The 20,443-nt window shown below is 39.5% G+C and overlaps 2 protein-coding genes across 2 annotated transcripts in view; one reads left to right on the top strand and one right to left on the bottom strand.

Moving 5' to 3' along the window:
- Positions 1 to 20,443, top strand: part of LIN7A (lin-7 cell polarity scaffold A) — a 378,990-nt gene that overhangs the window by 282,754 nt on the left and 75,793 nt on the right. The window lies entirely within an intron of this gene.
- Positions 13,232 to 15,996, bottom strand: MYF5 (myogenic factor 5). The gene is made up of 3 exons (XM_027107113.1): positions 15,344 to 15,996; positions 14,430 to 14,505; positions 13,232 to 14,027 (listed from the first exon to the last, which is right to left on the bottom strand). Exons 1-3 carry the CDS (start codon positions 15,842 to 15,844, stop codon positions 13,837 to 13,839), a joined length of 768 nt encoding a protein of 255 aa, XP_026962914.1. The 5' UTR covers positions 15,845 to 15,996; the 3' UTR covers positions 13,232 to 13,836.

Below are 20,443 nucleotides of genomic sequence, written 5' to 3'. Positions count from 1 at the left end.
TGACTGTCCTTAGGTAAATTCTCAGTAAATACCTGTTATTAAAACAAGGCAGTGAATTAAAGTCCTTTGGGAGGTAAGACATAAATAGATGTCAGGAGTTGAGGAACTCCAATTGGCCACTCATTACTTAAACTGATTGAACACCAATTTAGAATTATTCAATCAGACTTTTGCTTTCAGATGAATGACTTTTTTCTTCACTTTACTTACATTTACCCCTCTTCAGGCACCCCACCTCGCCTCCCAGTACTTCCATGTATTCACTGACCTCTCTCTAAATCACATTTTTTTTCTCAGGTGAAGGGTATTTAACATTTTCCAACCGAGTTCTTAAAGGAACAGAACACTTCTTTAGTGCTTACCTGGGTTACAAAATCAGAAGATTAAAGAAATAACAGTTTTCTTCGACAGCACAAAAGGTTTTTCACCAGATTGATGCATCCTGAGCTTTAGATTTTGTGCACACTCCACTGAATTAACCTGAACAGTTTGAAAAGAAAGAACATCTTCTAAAAACAAACAAGAAAACTACCTTTAAAATTCTGTCTACTCTGCATAGCAATTGTGAAATCAGTTTAATATTCCAAATGATGTACTATTCAACAAAATCTGCCCAAAATGTAAACTTTCATGTTACTCTGGTTTCTCCAAGAACATTTTTTCCCTAGTAAACACTGCAAAATGTACAATGAGGGCCCCGAGTAACTAATACCTGAAATTGGCTTTATACATTATTTGTTGCCTGGTTTTCATCATGGTAGGGTTGCTTCTCACCCTACAAAAACCTAAGCTCCTCACGGGCAGCCCTGTATTGCCTGATTCTTTTATGCCTCCACATAAGTTCTCTGCACACTGATGACTCAATAAAGACCTGACAACTGGTTATATTTTAAGTCCATATATTCCAAACAAAGGCATAAAGAGGGTGAATTCTGATTGAACTAGCGGAGCCTTCTAAAGGAGGAACATTTGGGAAATATATTTGTTAAGAGGCATTGAAAGTTACCTCCTTCTAAAAGAGCAAAAGAAAAACCCTGAAGCCAGTTGCATATCAGAAATGGCATCCATTAATCTCTTTGCAAGCAGCATAATGCAAAGAGGCCTTTGAAAGCAGTTGCCCTTAAGAACGGAGTCATGGTTTAATGTGTTTGGTTTGGAGCACCTTGCTTTTAGAAGCCAGCACCTGCAGCAGACTGACTGAGTCACTGCTTCTGGTAGCAGATTGGGTAATGATGCTGATGACATTTATGGTCCAACATTTCAAGAATTAATTTACAATGGAAATAGTTCTTAGTGCAATGAATACATCACTGCAGTGAAAGATTGACTCCCAGTTTACCAGCTATAAACTATGCAGCTCAGCTTAAGTCCTTTAGAAGGCAAGCATTACAGACATTACTCACAGCTATTTGGGGTTCATAATTCACTGAGAGAATATTTGAAATATGATGGTATATGCCACTATAGCAAAAATCAAGAGCAAAAACCTAGAAAGGGATTTGGAGGGGGAGAAGAACAATAAAGAAATGTGTTCCAGGTGCCTCTGTGTCTCTTCCCTCCTCTGGTCAGATTTCCTATGGAAGCCATGCAATTTCATCCCTGATAATCCCCTATATTTTACATCAGGAAGTTCCCATGAAAACATTTTCTTCTTTCAGCTTCTCTTCTTTATCACCAACTTATAGCCAGCCCATCATTTTTATTAGAAAATTTTCTGTAAATCTGTTAGGAAAAGTAACATAAAGTATGCATCTTCATGTTATTTTGTGGATTATTAAAGAATTACAAGTCCCTCATTTCCAGTCTTCAGAAAATCTAGTATTTTCCTAGGACTTCTGATATTCTCCAGATGACTCTGACCACCTGTTTTTTTCAGGGAGAGATGGCTCTGTCTACTGAAAGTAAAAAATACGAGGGATGTACTGGTAATAAACATACATCTAAATGTTGATTAAACTATTGGCTATAGGAATGAGACTTGTCTTATAATTATAAAAACTAATACAAATTATGCAAAGGGATTAACATAAGCTATTATACTGCAGTAAGCTACAACAAATAATTGCATTTAAAGGCTAATTATTGAGAAGCAGAGATACTGGAGTTGTAATTATTAGCACCTATTCTTGGCCCTGAAATAGACTTGGGATGAGCTCTTAGATTGAAATCATTATTTTTCTGTGTCTTTAAATTAGTATGGTCTTTCTCAAAGCAGATGTCTTGAGTATAAATAATATGTGGGGAGGGATAATTTTTTAGGGAGTGGTCTGAATGGTCACAGGGGCAGTAGGGAAAGACATATACTCCAATTAGCGTTTGCAAAGCCCTTTGTCAGAGTTCTGTATGAGCTTAATGGGTTTTTAGTAAGTCTGGTAGTACCCCTCATATACACCTTCCTTCTCTCCCAACCCATCCCAACCCTTTCTTCTTTTGGTCATATCTAATGAGAGTAGATGTATCCGTGTGCAAACAGCACATGAAACATTAGGGCTGCTTTCAAAAGTCAACTAACTCTAAAGAGGAAATTACAGGTTGGATAATGTTTATATAAGAAGAGTTTGTATAAGTTGTGCACTGTTTTGTTTTCTTTATTAAAGTGTCCATTTAGAAAACTTGGAAAAAACTCAAAAGGAAAAAAATAATGAAGCAATTAAATGTATAGTTCCCTCATCCAAACACACCATCATTCTTTGTGCATTAATACATAGGAATATGTAGTACAAGTACTGCGTGGAGGAGTTTGCAAAATTCTATAAAATGTGATTACTTTTGACTGAACATTTACTGGGAGCTAATACATAAAATAATTGAAAAAATACCACCCATAAAAATAGAAGTCTTTTATATAGCTTACCAGCAAGTGATATGGCTCAGTGAGTAAAGCTAGGATGGGCATACCGGAGATACTCAACCCTTTGTCAATGTTCCCAAGTGCCACAGTAAATATAACACATGAAACTTAATAGCCATGATTTTAGGAATTAACCTCCGGAGAGGATTATACTAATAATTAGAATCCTATGTATTTTAGTTTCAGTGAGCTTTAAGTCTTGCCGCTCTACTTTTGTTATACATTGATTTTAGAAGGGATGATTTTGCCTACCATACTCGAGTAAGGATTAAAAATGATATTCTCACATATGGTGAGATAGCCATATTAACCTAGATAGATTGAAGAGCATATGGTTGTAATATGACTGTAGATCACTTAACACCAATCACTGGTATATGATTTCAGTATAGAACTCAGATATTTTTCTCTAAGGATTGTTAAGAACTAGTTTTTGTAGCACTTTTGTATTATATGTTCACATACATTTGTTCATATTTCAGAATTTAATTTATATTGTGAAAACATTTTAAAGTTATATCTTTAGTTTTTCATTCAAAGAATGAAGGCCAAAGTTTAGAAAAGAGATGGAATGGAGAAGATACAGTCTCTGGAGTTGAAGATAAGATTTTATTAGAACTTGTACATTAACCAAAATAAAAGGAACAATGATTTTAAGTAATTTATTTAAATAACTTTAATATTACAGCATTATATAACTTCCTATTTAAACAGTAGTATCTGTTTGAACATTCTAGAGTTTGTCAAACTGAGCTGGAAACAATTCATCTTGGAATTTTGATTAAGTATTTATTGCTAGGCAGAAAAAAAAGGAAAAATAATTAGTATGCTTATCTTTCTCTAGTTCCACCTAAATATAACTTCTAGCTATGGTATTTAATCTGTCACTACTGCTGTAATGTCTTAAGTTAAACCAAACAACCTCTTGGGTCAACAACTTGTCAGATCCCTAGGTTAAGAATAATTTAGTGTATTAGGAAATAATTCTCAAAATCCCCTCCCTGACATTTTGTATGAATTTTGCTGACCATTAATAGGCAAAATAATTTGCTCCATGTATGGTGTGTGTTCTATGTACTAAGAATTGATTTCAGAGCTTGATACACATACATATAACTAACCCTAAAAATATCTTGTGGAAATGGGTATTAAGAATTCTGTTATGACTGAGGAAAATAAAGCACAGAGAGGGAAAGTAGTTTGATCAACTTATAAGCTGGGAACTGGTGACTTGACCAAGGTCACTCTTACTTCACAGGTCATTCCCTTAAGTACTATATACATAGCTTTCTACATTCTTTATGTTGGATCAGAAAACCACAAACGTTTCCATGTGATAGTACTAAAGAACTCTTGAGCTGTTGAATCACATCTTGAATTCAGTTGGTTATACTAACATGACTTTCGTGGTCATTAAGTACACTAGAGACTTTATACCAGTACAGAACATTTAACCTTTCTGCCGGGCCAGAAGTCTAATTTGAGCAGTTTTACTTTGATGCTCTATTTTTGATTGGTTAAGCCATTCATCCTGTTTGACATTGTTGTGTGGTGTTGCTATGCTTACTTTAACCAGCTGTCACATTCCAGCCCAGAGGTGGGTGAAATGATTTGTGTTTATATGTAATTCTGAAAGGCTTTTAGATGCTTTGAGTTGGCAGTATGTCAATATAAAAGACATTTATCCATCCAGCATAGCAAGCCTGAGAGACTTTCAAAATTCTTCATGTAACTTTATAAAAATTTCTTTCTGCCATTCAAATGTTGGCAAACTGTTCTTATGCAATTATTTCTAGCTCTATTATTAAGCCTGTGACTGTAAAGAGCTGTCTTTGTAGCAGATACTCATTTCTTCATGTTGAATTGGTTCTAAATTTGTATGAGACTATTCATATCATATATCCTGTCTTTCTGAAAGAGATTATAACACTTAAAGCAGGATAGTTGTTCTGAGCTACAATTAGATATGGGAAGAAGTTTGAATTCCTCCAGTAGAGTTTCTGCACAAGTATACAGATTGATATAAGAATGTAGACATTTAATGAGCATTTAAACGCCTGAAGCAAGTCCAGGTGATAGGGATACATAGAACAGTTCTGCATTGAGGGTACTAATAATGCAGCGCAAAACAAAACAAAACAAAACAAAACAAAACAAACCCACGTACTTTTCGTATTCTTTAGCCACAAACTCATAATCCTTCCAAAAAGTTTTGACAGCTTAAATCAGTGGAGTTGTGGGTTTCGTTATTCAGGAAATCATCTCAATTTTTTGTCACTTTCCTGTGTAGAAAGCTTATCTTCCAAAAGAGTATTATCCCTATTCACAAAATGTAAAGCCACCCAAGTGATTCAAAAAGTAACTTTAAAAATCAGTAATTTCTTCAAGAAAGAAAAAAAGGCCAACCCCATATCAATCAATCTCTTTATCATCATTCACACAAAACACCCAGTTAACCAGTTGCTTTACTCAAACTTTCACTTACAACTGGTCAACTTAGCATTTGGACATAGAATGAATACGATTAAAAGGCATTATCTTCAATGATAAATTAATATCCTTATTTTCAAGTTATATTTACTTGGAGACAGTTTTTTAAAGAACAAAGGTATGTTTCTATTACCATCATTACTTAATTACAGCAGTATGATTTTATCAAAATTGGGATTTTAAAAATACATTATTATATGCAATAGAGTTACTTAGGAGGATAATTTACTTTTAGTGAACTAAATATGATATTACAGTGCTTCGTTTTTATATCTCATTTTAACTGTGCGCAGAAGGAAAGTGTTAACATTTAATTGTCTGCGAAATATTTTCAAGGAGTTAGCTTTGATGTGAAAAAATAATAGTTACTTAGGGAACTGTAATGCTATAAGCTTGAGACACCCAACCCAATGAAAATTCTTTGAATGAAAAAGAGGGCAACCACAACAAATAGTATGTAAAATGCGTCTCTGATCATATGAAGCTTTCACTTTCTTCATTATTTGCTAGTTCTCATTTATTTCCATGTTCACCTGTCTAGTATACCACCATTACTCTTTTAGTGATTCATCAGCATGGCAACCTAACCATTCCCTAAAAAAAAGCAAGGAATAGCAATTGGTACATGCTCAAGCTGAGTTAACTCAATGCTGTTTATCTGGATGTAAAGTAAGAAAGGCAGTCAATCAGTTAAAAGTTTTAAATGTTTGATGGTGTTGTATCATGTAACCTTACCATCTGGATGACTGGATTTTCGTCTTTATATCCAGATGTCTGGCATCATGCAGACACCACCTCAGTGGTTCAATCAGTCAACAACTTTCATTGAGAGCCCCCTTTGCCTGGACAACTCAGCAAGGGCTAAAGGAAATGTCACCTCATGCATGCGCTATTACAGTGTCCTCTTAATTAGTTCTCTTTACTCGCTCTCCATTCCAAACAACCAGGATACCAAAACACCATTTTCAAGATCTAAGTTAAATACTTGCTCAGGAGCCTCGCCTTGCCTCAGGTTTTCACTGAACTCTAGTTGCTTCATAGGTCTGTAACAGAAGAGTTTACAGAAACTCTGCTTTTAAATTAATCATGTTATTTACCCCACTGTGTGTAAGCCCTTCTTCAGCTGTAGCCTGGAGTGGGTAATACTCAACTCCGTGAGCTGTTTTTATGCTTAGCTATATATTATGCATATCAGACTTCAAAAACTGTTCCAGTATCATAGTAGTCACCCCATGAATGGAGGTAATTATTTTTATCTACTCATGATCAACATCAATAAGGCATGTAAAACTCAGTTTCTGATATAAAAGAAAGTGATGAATAAATGTCCCTTCTTAAACTTCATTTAGAGTCAACATTTACTTTACCCTAAAATCTCATTGATTATAAGATGTCCAATCTGCAACTTTTTTGAGGAGAAAAGGCATCCTATTCCATGAATGTAGTCAAAAACTATAAAACTCAGACTGATTTCATAAATTGCAGTGTGGAAAATTATGCTTATTGAGGAAATACACTATTGTTTCTACTGCTATTACTACTATTATTTTAACAATTCCTTTTTGCGTTATGATCCAGACAAACTAAATTAATTGTTGAGGGAAAAGGAGGAATCAAAAATGATTCTAAAATTTTTGGCATGCATACGTATGCATGTGGTGCTACGAAATGAAATACGACATGTAGGAGTAAAAGACAAGTCAAATTTTGTCCATGTTGAGATTGCCATCAAGGGGGAAAGAGTCCATCGATCACTGAGTATATGAATGGCCTTCTGAAGAAAAATCTGCAGATTAATATTTGGAGAATGTTTTACTGTGATTCTTTTAGTTACAGATCCACTCAGGGTAGCTCATATATGACTCCCATGAAAAGTAATAAGGGAATCACTTGAGCCAATGGTCACTAAACCAAGAGGACTTCTTTGGAATCAAGATAATTCCAAAGATCCCCACATCAAGCATTCATGAGTCTTCATCCTAAATCTCAATCATTGTACTTTCTTTTATTATCATTGTATGAGTATGTGTTATGGACTAGGCACTAAGCTAAGCATTTTTTATGCCTTATGTCATGCCACTCTCACAAAAAGTCGTGTGAGTTGTTCTGTTATTATCCACATTTATAAGTGAAAAAACAGCTTCTGAGAATCTAAGTAATTTACCCAAGTACCCTCAGCCAATTAGTGGTAAATTAGTGGTCAACTTCAACTCTTATCCAGGGACCTATATGTACTACAAATAGTGGGCGCTGTGTTCTCTTCTGCCTCTGAATCCACTCTATCCCACTACCAATTGGCTTTTTGGTTTACCTTAACTCATGTTCTCCCATAATTTCAGCCTGTGTATGGCCTTTCATAAACTCTCCAGTCCCATCAACATCATGACCTTTCAATTTAGTTCCCACTATTAAATGGTGATTTAATTTCTCTATTTTTTAGTCTGACTCATGATAATAAGAATCTGTTTATCTCAATGCAATATTGAAATCAAGCTATGCATTTCATAAATGTTGTTCAGTCTGTTGATTGGTTGCCCTCACATCAGATACCCATCCCTAACTGATTAACAGTTACTAAAAAGGCCAGCCAAGCCAATCAAAGGATGCATGTGGGGCAGCTTTCCTTAGGAAAGGTAAGACTGAAGCAATAGTAGAAACATCTCTACATAGGAGATAGGTGGGAGTTGAAGCTATGGAAGTGGGAAAGGTCCACAGTAGACCAAAAAGAAAAGAGGACACACAACAGAACCCTAAAAAATAAATATATGAAAATTGGCCAGAATAAGAGAGGTCAGTATAAGAAATTAACATAAAACAGAAAATTATGAGAAAAGTAGAAAATAGTGTCAAGGAATTCTATGAATGAGAAAGTTTGAACATTAAGGGTGCACTCCACAACAAAAGCTTCAGCAATATCAATTCTCATATAGTCCAGGGTTGAGCAAGACAGGTCCTTGCTCTCGAGGTGGAGGAAACAAATGTTAGTCATCACACTAATTAATGCACAATTGCAATTCTGAGACATGCTACAGAGAAGAGGTATATGGTATTTTGAAATCGTAGGATACGAGGACTTGATACTGTGAAAGAGTTCAAGAAAATCTTGCCTTAGAATTGATGCCTGAATTGAGGTCTGAAAGGAGTGGGAATGGACTAGGGGAAGTGGAGGAGGGAAGAGCATTGCAGACAGAGAGAATGTGTAAAGCTCCTTTGGTAAGAGGGAATGTAGTGACTGACAGAAGTCTCTTATGTAGCTGGAGTGGAGAGAACAAGGACTTGACCAGAAAGACGTACTACTAGAGAGGTAGGTAGGAGGTAGACACGCAGAAGCTTGACGGTCACATTAAGGGGCTTGTTCTGTCGATACCCTACGTGCAATAAGCTGGGAGGGAAAATGGGGTGATTGACATGATGAGATGAATATTCTGAAATGATTGCTCTGGCTGCAATAAATAGGAAAGATCAAAGAATGGCATTATGCAAGATTTTTCTGTTTCAGTTAACCAAGTTCCCACTATTACTGGTTTAAGGAAAAAGATCTTTGTTGGCTCCAAACTTGTAAAGCATGGCCAAGAGCAGATATTCAGGCATTTGGGGATCCAGATACTTAATGATATTTTCAGGGATATATCACTCTGTGTCACAGATCTGATTTCTACTGTGTTGGCTTTATTTTTAGGCAGGATCTCCTCTCCCAGGGATGACATGGCAGCTGGCAGCCTAGAGTAAAAAAATCTCTTATATTAGAACCTCAGCAGAAAGAGAACTTTTTCCTTACAGTTCCAGCAAATATCCCAGGACTGACACTTATTGAACAACTTGGTCACACTCCCATCCATGAAACAATCATGTGGCCAAGGAAGAGGACACACTCATGGTCAGGCTCATTTCTGGAGGTACACTCAGTCCCACCTGAACCACATGGCCTGAGAAGAGGAAAGGGACAGTCCCCAAAGACAAACTTGGATGCTGTCTCCAGAAATGGGAGGCCCAGAGAAATTATGGGGGAACAGGTTAAGAAGGTCTTATGATATTCCTGGATACAGATAACCATAGTTTGGATTGAGAGGTATTTAAGGAGAATAAATTTGTAGGATTTTGTAGTGAATTAGACAAGAGGTAAGAGAGATTGAAGTATCAGGAGTATGTCCCAAGTTTCATGTTTATATAACTGGTGATATCATTCACTGAGAGAGTCAACACTGAAAGGGTGCCAGGTTAAGAGGTAGGGAGAGAGGCAGAACAGCATGAACCTAACTTGGAATGTGTTTACTTGGAGGTACCATTGAGACATTCAAGAGATGATAGGAATCTAAAGATCAGTTGGGTATACAGGTCTGAAGATCAGGGAAGATATCAGGGCTGGAGGATAAGCTTGCCCAGGGCTGGAACACTCCGTTTTGAAGGTTGTAATGACCATGGATAGTGAGAGAGGCAGAGCCTGATTACGGTCAGTGGAATCAGTGAAAGGTAAAGAAATAGAGACTGCAAGTATATACTAGTCATTATGGTAGATTAACTATGGCCACAGATTCATTACTATTTCTTCCACTGAAAAGTGGAGTTTAGTTTGCTTCTCAGTGATTCTGGATTGACTTTAGTAACTTGCTTGACCAGAATAATGCAATAGACACAATGTTCTGGGACTTTTCATGCTATATCATAAGGAACCTTGTGATTTCCACCTGAGCCTCCTGGAATATGTGCTGTAGAAAGGCCCAAATAGCCAGCCCAAACAGAGTGTTCTTGGGAACATTATTAAACTCCTTAAGCTTCTACTTCTTTATTTGCATAATAATGCAAACTCAATTTTTAGTTGCTGGTTTATCATTAGTGTTCACTCAATCTGTAATGAAGTGAATTAAGTAGCATAAAAGGAGATAAGAGTTGGCTTGTTTTTCCCTTTACTAAGGATTATTTCTATAAGATTCTAAGACTATAACAATTTTAGTGGTAACTATTTATTATATAATGTTATCTTAAACTATCATTGACTCCATTTTACAATGTGGCAAGTAAAATTAAAAAGAGAGCAATACATTAGCAATTTTAGACCCAGTTTAGACTTTGCATTAAATTCTAGATCCTTTGCTCAGCAAATGTACCATGTTAAACAATTAAATCACTAGTCAACTAATATCTAATCAGAACTGTTAAAGAAATAAATTTCATGTTCTGTGCTTTTTGTGACAACGTGGGAACTTTCAGTGGTGACATTTTCAGGGGTACTTTGCCATTTGAGCAGGGATTTTCTAAAGTTACAAATAGCTATACTCTAATATCATTCCCAGAAATACCACCTCTGAAAGTCAGAGAATTAAATTACTTCTTTAATCTAGTAACTGTTGTAAGCTCAAAGAGAGAATTTCAGGAAATACCACTGTCAGATTAAGTATTGGTAGGAATGCCATCTTAAAGAAGAATTTAGGGCTATAACATAGCCAGTAATTTTATCTGACTTGTATTTTTCAAACGAGAAAAAAAATAGGGGCAATCAAGACACCTTGACTTATGTAGCAACTTGCTTCCACATAGTACTTCCCAATTTCCATAACCTCACTTGATGACATTTTCCTCTGTAACCCAGTGAACTTGCATTTCTCAGGCATGAGGAGAAAGGAGTCTCTTTTGACTCTTTTTTCCTGAGAACCTCCTCGCCATCAGGTTGCAGATGGGAAAGGGGATGTTTTCCTATAAATTTGACTGTTAGGGGCATGTTTTCCACCAGCTGAGGTGGGTCTGATATAAGCTTAGTGGCAGCCCACTTGTTCACTCCAGGGGATTTTGGAGATGGCAAAATCCTGTCCTTACTTGACTATTTTGTCAGTGTCACTCTTTTCCCCCTCTTCTACCCTACTTTCTTGGAGAAGGGAATGGGTCTGGATTACTGCAACCAAGTTCCAAAGGCCCTTGCAGAAAAGTATATATGACTGCATGTGATGTGTTGTGCCGAGCTGTTTACTGATTAGACACCAGCCTTCACTGTTAGTCCATTGGAAATGAGATTAAGCCAAGCAAGCTGTCATGAAGAGTATTGTATTAAATCATACATTTATCACCATCTGTATTACATCCAGAGCATTGAAAAACTCTTAACTAAATACTTTGAGGCATTATAATATTAACTGAGAATATCAAATACATTTGCAAGTATAGAAGTAACTGAAGTTTGGAAATAAAATTAATTTTTATTCACGAATTAAAAATTACATTATATTCTCTGCTTACTTTTATTAAATGGAACAGAATATGGTAATGTGTTTTTTTTTTAATTAATTAATTTATTTATTTTTGGCTGTGTTGGGTCTTCGTTTCTGTGCGAGGGCTTTCTCTAGTTGTGGCAAGTGGGGGCCACTCTTCATCGCGGTGCGCGGGCCTCTCACTGTCGCGGCCTCTCCTGCCGCGGAGCACAGGCTCCAGACGCGCAGGCTCAGTAGTTGTGGCTCACGGGCCCAGTCGCTGCACGGCATGTGGGATCTTCCCGGACTAGGGCTCGAACCCGTGTCCGCTGCATTGGCAGGCAGATTCTCAACCACTGCGCCACCAGGGAAGCCCCGGTAATGTGTTTTAAAATTGAACTTTAAAAAACAATCTTTGGATAGTTCTTTTTATTCTAATTCTACTAAGAGCAACAACAAATTTCCCACTTCTTCATAGAAGTAGAAGAAGGAGACAGTGTCTAACAAAAGTGAATCACTCAAACTAAAGTTGAAATTATATGTGAATCTTTATAATGCCCTCTTGAATTCTTTTCACTTCAAATCCTCACACTGTCAAATCATGGATAAAGAAAGACATACCTGTGTAGTAAAGTCAGCATCCCATATCAGGGCATGATGCTAACAGAGTGACAGTGGCTACAATATTTTTTGAACCCACCCCCTCTTCTTTCCTTTCCTTTATGGAATAATATCTATTCTTTTAAGCCTGGTGACTGGACAAGCAAAAGAAAAGAAGGGGAAACCTTCCTAAGAACAGTACAATTGCCAAGCTCCAGCAAAGAGTCCATATGCTTTGGCTGGTGAATATATGTAACTACAAACCCTTAGAAATTTTGAACTAATTTATAAATTAGAAGAGAAGATCATTATCTTTATTTGCTCTCTGAACAGCCAATTTAGATGCTTCAAGGATACTTCCCTTTTTATCTCTCTCAGTGGTAACCTTGTGAGAATTATTCCAATGATTGGCTACCTAATTTTCCACTTACTTGTTCTGTTTTCATCTCAATTCATTCTAAAGGAGATTTAAATGATTAACAATAAAAGACACATGTCCATCACGCAACACAACACAGAAGCATAACGTATGATTAATAAAATCAAAAAGGCTGTGAAAAGGAGGAGGGCAGTTGCAGTCTGCTTCACTTTACTATGGTTTCTGTAAATTTTCTTATGCCAGCACTTTAATAATACAAAAAAACGCTCAATACCTTTAAATATTTTATTGACAATATTAATATACTAATGTTTCAAGATGTTTTCAGGCAAGTAGATAAATGTGACCTAACTCATGATTTCTAATGTACTGTAGATATTAAAATGATGTAATGTTGTACATTCTTTTTGTTTAAAAATATTTTATTGTCCTGAATAACTTCTATCTTTCCCCCACATACACACATAGTTTGACATTATATGGTGCAACATTAAGATAAAAGAAAAATTTTAGTTAGTAGCCTCCCTTGAAGTATGCTTGAAATAGAAATGTGGTATTTTCATCTGTGACACCAACAGGACCTAAGGTGAGTCCATGAGATGATAAATATTCAGATTTATCTACAAAACCAACTGTTTCAGCATTTTCAGCCCCACCTTAAAAATATCATATCAATGACTGCCAACCCCATTAGGGGGTTCTTTCACCAAAATCATAAACCAAAATGTTTCTTCATTTAAACAATTTTATTTGTGGTGGAATTTCCAAAATCTCTTATATCTTGAAATCATCCACAAAATACTATTTTGTGCTTACATTAAAAAGATGCATTTCTTATAAGATCAAAATATATAGCATTAGGCAGTATTGTTATATTTTTATTTTACACAATATAATCAAAGGATTAAAGAGACAAGCAAAAAAGTTAAATATATATAAAACTCCCTATAACTGATTTACAGCTATTCTAAAGTTTTAAAGAAAAAAAATAAAGCTCTAAACATCAGATGTAATATTTTGATAAGCAATATTTATAAAAAATATAAGTTAAGCATTGCAACAAGCTACCTTTGATGAACTGCCCCCTGTAAGAAATAGTATCTCTGGAACTATATATCCAAAGCAAGACAAAGGAAAAGAAGAAAAGAAAGTATTACTTGCAATAGTGACTTTTTAGTTAAATACACTTTCTTATGAAGTGGCAAGATAATATTTACAAATTTACAACTGAAAGGAAATGTTTATTTACAGGTTGTCTTGCTTTTGGACTTTTTGGGCCTCTTTCCTCCTGTGTAATAGACCCTCCTGGCAGAACTGATCTAGACTAGATTTTTAGTTCATAGCACATGATAGATGAGCCTGGAATTAGAGGCCCCTTGAGCTGCAGGCTGAGAATCGGTGCTGGCAACTGGGGAGAGAGATGCTGGGTCCTGGAGAGGCAATCCAGGTTGCTCTGAGTTGGTGATCCGATCCACTATGCTGGATAAGCAGTCCAAGCTGGATAAGGAGCTTTTATCCGTGGCATATACTAAGGATACAAAGAGAAAACCATTAAAATAAAATCCTTGCTCATGTTGCCCCTTAAGCAGCAGGTCAGCTCCTTTGAAACCCAGAGGTCAGGTGGTCACAGAAAACCTGATGTAGAAATTTGCAACAAATATCTAGCAATTCATGGAGATGAAGGTGGGGAGTGGAGAAGCACCTGGGTAATATTTCAAGCAAAAGCTCCTATGTCTGTGTGTGTGCATGGATGTATCTGTTAGGGGGATTTTGAGCAGAAGATGTGTGTTTATTTTGCTCTGTCCCAAAACGCCATAAATACCATTCTATCCTCTTCCCAATACCGCATGGAAGAACAGACTCTGCTTTGATAGGCTGAATTGTGAAGTTGAACTGGTTTTTAAACTCCTCTGAAGTCATCGATTCTTACCATTTGGTACATCAGGACAGTAGACGCTGTCAAAACTGCTGCTTTTTCTGGACCAGACAGGGCTGTTACATTCGGGCTATAATAAAAGACACAAAAGAAGACATTTGTTTTCAGGTCTTGGCAAAAGATGCTCTGACCTAGGGTGAGGCAGTGCTTGCCCACCAGCTCCATAAACCGCTCTCAAATACCTTCATTGCCTTGATTTAGGAAGGGCTAGCCTCACCAAATTGCAAGGGCACTGAGGTCAATCTCTGTGCTTGGAGAAGAGGAGAAAGGCAGCAAAAGGAAGAGGGCGGGTGGAATTCAGCAGCCATGTGCATTGGGTTAACCATGCAAAATGGATTGGAGTAGAAGGAAGCCACACTAATTCAGAGAGAGAGCACTTTCCCAGGGCAAAAACACATTAAAACCTGGCAGCGTTGGCGCAAACGCCCTCTGTAAAGAATGCATCAACATCTTCCAGCCAGGCCTCAGCAGAGCAGGGACTTGGGCCACGCGGGCATTTCTCTCTTAAGTTACAAACTGCGGGACAGTGGAAGCCTCACACCGTTGCCTTTAGAGGTTAGTGTATGGCAGGGGCCACTGGTGGTATATATTGGAAATAAACCGAGTTGTAGAGAAAACATCTGATTGATCATTCACAGCCACCTGTCTCACGTGACAGCCTCTTCCTACGATGTACACTTAGAACTTGGTAGGAAGTCAAACTAAACTCCTGGTCCGCAGCTACCTGTTTCCTGGCATCTGTCTAAATGCGGCACCTCTCTTCTCTTTCAGCACCTGCCTCCCCATTCCCACCCCCAACTATCCACCAATAACTACTGGCTGTTTGGTTGCTACACCTGGCCTAAATGAGTTGTAAAGGTTTTTGTAAAAGATTGGAAGGGCCTAGTAGGTGCAGAGCTCTCTCTTACCATGCCGTCAGAGCAGCTGGAGGTGGGGCTGGTGGGCTCAGAGCAGCTCTGCCCCGGCAGGCTGTAGTAGTTTTCCACCTGTTCCCTCAGCAGCTCCTGCAGGCTCTCAATGTAGCGGATGGCATTCCTGAGGATCTCCACCTTGGGCAGCCTCTGGTTGGGGTTGGTCGTGGTGCACCGCTTGAGCGTCTCGAAAGCCTGGTTGACCTTCTTCAGGCGTCTCCGCTCACGCATGGTGGCCGCCTTCCTCCGATCCATGGTGGTGGACTTCCTCTTGCATGCTTTGCAGGCCCACATGAGGCAGTGGCCGGCCTGGTGGTGGCCCGTAGGTGCTCGCACGTGCTCGTCCTCGTCTGAGCCCTGCAGGTCTGCTTTGTGCGCCCCGAAAGCAGCCACTCGCGGCTCAAACTCGTCCCCGAACTCGCCCTCGGGGGACGGGATGCAGGAGCCATCGTAGAAGTACTCAGAAGGCGAGAACTGGCAGCCATCCATCATGTCCATCTTCTGCGGAGAGGCAGGGGGTGCACCTGGGCAGCAGCGAGATAGGGGAGAAACCGGAGCCTGGCGCCGCTGCGGGCAGGCGAGTCCCGGGCGGAGCTCCCTGGTCGGTTTCTCCGGTAATTAACAAGGGCAGACGCCTGACGGCCTGGGTCAGCCGCGCTGGGGTTGAGGCTCTTTATATATTCTTGGGGAAGGGAGGCCGGCCCCAGTGGCCCCGCACTATTAGCATATCCCACCGCAACCCCCGCCGGGGCTGTCTGGGCAAACCTCCGCCTTTCCTCTAGAGACAACTTGCTGTTTACTGCCCCTTTTGACGCTAATGGTTTTACTGCATTTCTGCTGGGGCGGGGGTGATGGATGGCTCCGCAACCCACTTACTTGCACACTCTAGATTACCTAAACCAAGGGACACTTAAAGGGTGTCACAGACAAAAGGAACGAAGGAAATCCAACTTTGTACGATTGCAGTCACATTCAAAAAAGATAATTAGTAAATAGAACTCCCTACTTCAGCTGACACCAAAAGCGGACCTGCCTTCCCAGTCCGGGACATGATCACTTTATTTTCAGATGTTTCTCTTTTTCATGAACTTTAGTTGTGTCAGGCATTTTTTCAGCCAGTAGGCCAAATATCGGTTGCTAAAAGCTTGAAGTGGCACTTTCAATAATGGAGTGAATCTAGATTTCTGTTTTAATCTGTTTTGTTTCTCATCATATTGCCATTTTGTAGGCTCTGTGTTATAGGGGGTAAGTGAGGAGGGGAAGGTTCCTTTTCCCCAAGACAGAGCCCGCTCTGAGTTCTCTCTCTACGCTCATTCAAAAGGCGTGGGCACAGGAGGGCCAGGTGGCCAGGAACACACCTCCTTTCCTCTCTTTCCCGCTTACGCGCATGTTTGCCGAGCGCCTCCTCTTTTGCGCCAGACCTTTGATGGGCCCTGAGCCGGCGGAAGATACGCACTGACTGCGCCTCTTAAGATTTGTATTCTAAGAAACCCAGTTTTAGACGGCGAACTTCTTTCCAGGGGTGCGTCTCCCTTCTCCCTCTCTTTCTGCTCCGCCCTGTCGTTTCTACAGACTAAACAGCCAAGCAGGGCTTTGGGGTCGCTAATTTTCTGCTTTCAGGCAAACTAACACCGTTACAGATGCGTCCCAGCTGCCAGCACAGCAATCCTTCTTGGCTCGTGTAAAATTTCCAACTCCTCCAATCCGAGAAACTTCACACACTTTGGCGACAAAAGCCTTCCAGAAGAGCAATCACAGCAGGGTCTTTGAAACTTTGGTGGCTAGAAGGCGAGAGGGGAGGGCTGCCATTTAAGTGACAATGAACCTATTAATCAGCTTTTGTCAATCCTCCTCCACCCTTACTTAACCCACTACCAAATCACTTGTGGGGGGTTGGTGGGGGACTTGCTGTTTATACATGGGAAAAGCTCTTACTTCAGGCCTAAACAAGTAAAGTATTCTGAGGTTTGGGGTCAGGCCTTGTAGCCTCATTCAAAGAGGAGAGAGAGTTCTCACCTTGATCTTGGGTCATACAGTCCAGTAACTGTTGTGACTCCGAACGTATTGGGGGCTGGGGGAGCTTTCTTTTCTATTACTTTTTCCTAAAATTATTTTCCGAAAGCAACCCTGGCAGGCAGATCCCTGTCTGCAGGAGCCAGAGAAGTATTAACTTTTTCAGGTGAAATCTGTACTCCAAAGTGAAGGTCCCAGAAACCAGAGGTGGGAGAGTGTCAGTCACCAAGGTTTGCTACAGACATCCCCGCCGCAGTCCTCTCTTCCAAGTTCTGTCATCTCTAAGACAAAGACACTACCACCACCACCATCACCATCCACCCTCGAAAATCAGGCCCATTCATACCAACGGGCTGCTTAGTAGGCCTGTGGGAAATTCATCTGTACCTTATTTAGGACTATTAACAAGTGGCTGCCTTTGAAATGAATAGGTACCCAGGGCTACACCAGATAAAAGAATTAAGTTCCTAAAGGACTCATCCAGGTGGGTGGAAACATTCCAAACCATGCACATTGCTACCTCTGAAACACAGTAGTGGGTAGATACTCTCATCTGGGAATTCTCAGCCAAGTCCCACAGGTTCTGGTCAGCAGCAATAGTACCATTTTCTTTGCCTAGAGAGTCCAGAAGTTCACACACTGGTTGAAGCTAAAACTGAGTTGTGTGCAGATTTAAGATTTGGGCACAAATAAACTTTAAGTGGAAGATAGAAGTTATCTTGCCTTTCAGCTGATTTCTTTCCACCAGGCACCTAATGTGCTTTGTACCCAAACTGCTCAGCGTTGCCTGTGTGGAGCAAACAATTATTAAGAATTTTCTATTTGCCAAGCACTCTTCCCAACCCTTTCCATGTATTCACTCGTTTATGACTTACAACAATTTTGTGGCAACTGTAAGTGGACCCATTATTAAAAGAAGGTAACCAAGCTCAAGGAGTAAGTCATTTGCCCCCGGTCACACAGAATTGGAAACTAGGCATCCCCGTGGAGAGTTTGTGCTCCTAGAGGTGAATTTCGTTTGTTTTTTTCTTGAATCAATTTGTTCTCACTGCGCGTCCTTAACGCTCCAGAGCAGAAACTCGCAAACGCCGGTCCCCAACAGCTTTCCCTCGGCTCCCGGGCTGGGAAGACGCTGTCACTCAGGAAGCTCTGTCAGGAACGGTGGTTCTCAGAGGTTAGGGCTGTCTTTGGTAAGGTGATCTCAAACAAATTTACCAGAGTGCCGCGGGTGAGTGGAACTAAAGAAGCCGAGAAAACACAAGCGCCCGGCGGCTTAATGGGACTTGCTAGGGGGGAAACAGGGTCCAGGGTTGAGGACCCTTGGGACCCAAGTGCTGAAAATAGGATCTCAGAGCACCAAAGTTAAAAAAACGAAACAAAACTTTTAGACCTCTGTCAGGGGCGAGAGGAGAAAGAGATCAAAAAATGGGAGGCAGGATACAAAGAAGGCAGGGAGCCAGCGCCTCAAAGATGGCTGGGCTCCCCTAATTCGGGAGAGATTCCCCTGCTCTTTTCCCAAGAAAGACCGTGGGTGGGGAAAATGCGAAACTGAGTGAACAAGACGGAGGAAAAAAAAAATTTTTGGAGTGGGAAAATTGAACAGAGAAGTATGAAAACAGTTAAAATTTACTTTTTTAAAAAAAGGTCGTTTACAGTGCTCATCTGGGTGGCCTCTTCTTCTCAAAATCAGACTAGATTGGCTTTTGCTTCTCATAGAAAAGAATGAAAATACTGTTTTCCACTATTTCTCCAGAGAAGTGGATGTCTTCCATGCAGAGAAAACTCACGATTGTCTAATATGTAAACGGGTTGTTAGAAATGATATTCCAACACTGACTGTCTGCTAGGAAAGTATCACAGTAGTCAGATGATGGGAGGAAAACTCAGCCCAGCTGGGTGTTATAAATGAATGCCCACCAAGGTTCTGGTGAAGTATCAACAGATATAATGTTTTTAAATTTTTGTGTCATTTTAGATTCTGAATAAAAATAAACACATGCTTAATTTTCTTACAATTTAGACTTGTAAGCAGGTATTAATTGCAAAGACCTTTAAGTAATCATCAAGTTTTGTTTTTTTTTAAAGAGAACGTATTTTAGTTTAACCATTACGGCAACAATCCTAGTGTTGATGGACAGACCACACCAGCAAAATGATGCTTAGAGCTTCCTTTTTTAGTAAAATTTGCCCACCCTAGGAATTCTGCACAATTGAAAATTCTCCATGCTTCTCTTAGCAGGAGAAATCAAATATACATAGGAAGATAAGTTCATTTCAATTCGTTTCTGCCCCTACCTGAGACCCTTATCAACTCCTGGACCAAGGGAGTTGTTCTTGAAATGTTTGCTTATTATATCTGACGTAACAACGTGCTAAACAATTTCAAACCGCTATTAGCTCTGGGAACCAGGCACACCTAAGTAAACACATTAGTACCTGCCAAAGCTGCTGGAAGAATTTGTGGAGAAGACAGCTGAGGAAGACATTGGCCTCTGCTTGAATTCGAAGACTCCCAGGAGAGATCAAAGGCCTGAGTAAGGACTTTTAGCAGCCTTGAGAGTAGAGAAAGTAGCCAGTCCTTGCAGCGTTATCTTTGTTCCAGCACATGGCACAGGCATCCCGTCTCACAGGCTGACTCTGAACTAGGCTTGCAAGAAATTGCTTTTTCAGAATGAAACCTCTAGGAAGGAGGGTCATCTTTTGCAACACTTCTTCTGACTTGAAGGGAGTGACTGGAGGGGTCTGTTGGGGAAATGTCTTGATGGCTCAGCTCTTTGAGGAAATGCCATGTTATTGCTAATTTACTAATAATAATTTACTAATAATGCATTAGAGTAGGAAATGAGATATTCAAAGTTTAAACTAAAAATTTTTAAAAAATACTTTTTCCAGATAAGGTGTTGTAGGAGGAAGGTTTTGAGATGAATAAAAGGGATAAAATATTACTAAGAGAAAAGCACAGATGGGTAAATTGTAACTTTGAGTTAAGAAGTGTCTTAATAGGGATAGAGGTCACTTCAGCAGCCCAGGACTTCTCTGCCAGTCTCAAGAGGACTTGGGAACACTGAATTTTAGCACCACACC

The sequence above is a fragment of the Aethalodelphis obliquidens genome, unplaced genomic scaffold (genome assembly GCF_003676395.1).
Source record: "Aethalodelphis obliquidens isolate GAN/ISIS:26980383/991018 unplaced genomic scaffold, ASM367639v1 scaffold8, whole genome shotgun sequence".
Taxonomy (NCBI): Eukaryota; Metazoa; Chordata; class Mammalia; order Artiodactyla; family Delphinidae; genus Aethalodelphis; species Aethalodelphis obliquidens.
The sequence above is the reverse complement of the archived record's forward strand: the minus strand, read 5'-3'. Positions and strand labels throughout refer to the sequence as shown.

Coding starts and splice junctions, on each gene's coding strand:
- MYF5 (XM_027107113.1), bottom strand. CDS start 15,844: ATGGACATGATGGATGGCTGCCAGTTCTCGCCTTCTGAGTACTTCTAC. Junction 14,506..15,343: donor CCAGCTGCTCTGACGGCATG/GTAAGAGAGAGC, acceptor CTTTTATTATAG/CCCGAATGTAACAGCCCTGT. Junction 14,028..14,429: donor CTGTCCTGATGTACCAAATG/GTAAGAATCGAT, acceptor TTGTATCCTTAG/TATATGCCACGGATAAAAGC.